This window comes from Alligator sinensis, unplaced genomic scaffold (genome assembly GCF_000455745.1).
Source record: "Alligator sinensis unplaced genomic scaffold, ASM45574v1 scaffold115_1, whole genome shotgun sequence".
Classification (NCBI taxonomy): Eukaryota; Metazoa; Chordata; order Crocodylia; family Alligatoridae; genus Alligator; species Alligator sinensis.
In genome coordinates, this window is record NW_005841895.1 from 1,330,718 (window position 1) to 1,333,634 (window position 2,917).

The window sequence follows — 2,917 nt, forward strand, 5'->3', positions numbered from 1 at the left end:
AGACAAGAGATAAGAAATGTAATAAGGATCAATCTTACATTTATAAAGTACGTTTCAATGCAAAGGACTCCCAAAGCCCATTGCGAACCATACATACAGGCAGCACTACAGAAATGGAGCTACTGCTGGTATATAACCAAACATGCTTGTTGAACTGGCAACATTAAGACATTTTAGCAGGTTTATATTCTAAACAAAAAAAACTTAACCCTACTGGGGAATTATATGACATGATATGATGCACCTGAATTACCCAAGTTGGAATTCCACCAGGATACTAGGTTTAATGCTCCTATTCACATCCATGGGAATCTTTGGCCTTCTAAGTGGTTATAACTCTGTTTTAAGCCTCATACAAAATAAAACACCTTCCCCATGAGAGTGCCCTCTATGGCCATAATCCATTCCTGGTGAAGTTCCACCCATGACACTTCCTGATGCCCATGTTTTTCCCCTAGAACAGTTCCCACAAAATTACAGCCCCATATTAGATTACAAGATCTTGGGCAATCACATAGCACAAGGAGAAACAACCAGCAGCCACATCCCTGATGAAATGCATTCAGTGGGACAGGATTCAGACAGAGAGTCATTCAGGTTCATGGCAGCTAGTACTTGGATTTGAATTGTTTTGGGCAATGAAACCATGAGTCTATAATCAGTTTATTACATATTTAATTTGCCTAAGCTTCAAGAAATTTCTATTTTAGGCATGTAACTTCAACATAAGGAAACAGGGGTAAGCAAATCCAACATTTCCAAAAGCATCCAAAAAAATAAAAAGAAAAAGATAAAAGATTTTTCAGACAAATTCAGAGAGAAAAATTAATTGGCTTTTAAACTGTTGATCCAGTTGATAGCCTTATGGACTTCAAACTTTTTAACAGCAGCAGCTTAACATGCATACTAACCCACCACACCATACTGGACTACGTTTACCTTCCCTTATTAATGGAAAAAAAGACTTTAATGAGCTGATATAGATGGATTTAATGTTTCCCAAGGTAAAAATGACAATGACATCTGTATTGTTTTAAGAACATTTGCACTGAAATAGAAATGTATGTTTCAAGTATTTTCACATACTGACTGGTCATATCTCTGCCACTAAAGAGGATTTGGATGGTTGGCAAGTTATTTGGTTCTGGGTTGTTTTTGGGGGGGAGGGGAGGGGAACAGACCTGTTTACTAGAGGAAGTTTAATTTCTCTTCTATACTGGATTATTTTGTCTCCAACAGAAAGGACAGAAAGAGTCCTTTACACTTCTGTCAAATCCAAATTATCACCTGTCCCAATCTCCCATCTGAAACCTCACTCTAGGCTATGCACAAACAAACTGCAGTGAGAAAATATAAAGTTACCGTGGTTTAGTTTTTAACTTAGAGTGGGGTAAGAACACAGACAAAACTATCACCACGGAGCTTCTGACTCCCTGGGTTCTTTTAAATCACTAATTTATTTGTTTGTCCATATCCAGACTTTCCTACTGCTGATGACTAACATCGTAAGTGGGCTGATTGGTGACCGTTACTCCAGTAGCCTGAAGAAGACATGACCACAGGGTATAATGAGGCACTTCCAGTCTATATCAGCTTCTAGCAAGTCAAACCCCAACAACCAGATTTTGAATAAAGATCAGCATTTTTGGACCATTTAAAAAAAAAAAAAAAAAAAGAATAAATTTTCTCCAGAAGTAGAATCTCATTTTACTAACATTTTATTCCAATTTAAAGTATTACTGGTTTCAAACGTGAAGCACATATATAGCACGTATCAGAACAACCAGCAGCGGCTGCATGCTTTTTAGCTCAGTGCAGCAAGAATGTTAGTTTTCTATGCTACTACGCTTTTTTAGCATCACTATTCCATGTGCATTTGAAATACTGGGTCTTCGGAAGCAGACCCTAAGTTTTAGGCACAGTAGCATGCTTTAGGAAGCCAGCCATGAAAGAAGATTGCATAAAAGACTATGATAATGCAACATAATGGTTGAGATTCTTAAACAAACATCCAAAAGTATTACTCTTTTGTTCTCACAGCAATAGAAATGCCTTGCTTGGGCCTGAAGACTACTCAGCCTTATATCCTATTCACAACACAAGGAGAATGGGTGGCGAGGCCTACCACCAGACAAGGGCCAGAACTGCGGGACCTGAAGGTTCCTTGTCAGTTGAGCCAAGAAGGTCTGAAAAGCAGATGGTGAAAAATGGACACTAGGAAGCCAAGAAAAAAAAAGGAAAACAACAGGTTCAGAAACATCAGAGGGAGAGAACCCAAGCCACAAAAACTGGGAAGAAACAGCAAAGGAAGAAACAAGAACCTTCCCTGAGAAGGTAAGTGCAGATCCTGAGTTGCTTCTCTCCCCATGCTGAGAAACTGAAGTGTTTGACTCCTACCACAGCCATCCTTTTTTTATACTAAACACTTCTTTTTCTTCTATTAGGCTCCACTCCTTCCACCCTCCCCGTTAACACTTCTGTAGCTTAACTTTCAAAGATGTTGAGCATCCACCAGTACTAACATATCTGGGAAGTGAGACCACTAATGCTCCACTTCATCAATTTAGGCAGAAATCTGGGAAGAAGGCTGTTTCTTAACATTTCACACACTATGCTCATATAAACATTTTTTTAAGACATCAGCATTATTAGCCCAAGTATCCACAGCACTTGAACTTTCACCAGTATGTCCTGATGCGCCAGCTATCTTATATTTAAATATCCCTTAACCTAGACTTAAGCATCCAGGAGCGATGTTAGAAGCAATACTTGAGTTCTCTCAAGCTACCCAAAGTGAGGACAAGGCCTAATAGTCTGATGGCCTTAACTTACAGCTGGTATACTACATTCACAACAGGACTGAAACCATGCTAGCAACTTTAGAGGAATGTAAGCTTCAGGGGAAGAGATGTCACAT

General features: G+C 39.1%; 1 protein-coding gene across 1 annotated transcript in view; it reads left to right on the top strand.

Annotated features, from left to right (window-relative positions):
- The window catches only part of BCAS4 (breast carcinoma amplified sequence 4), an 88,816-nt gene extending 86,771 nt beyond the window's left edge, over positions 1–2,045 (top strand). Inside the window, exon 6 of the mRNA XM_006018163.3 lies at positions 1,479–2,045. Within this exon, the coding sequence (XP_006018225.1) occupies positions 1,479–1,501 (23 nt within the window). The 3' untranslated portion in view covers positions 1,502–2,045. The remainder of the gene's footprint in view (positions 1–1,478) is intronic.
- Positions 2,046–2,917: the final 872 nt, after the last annotated feature.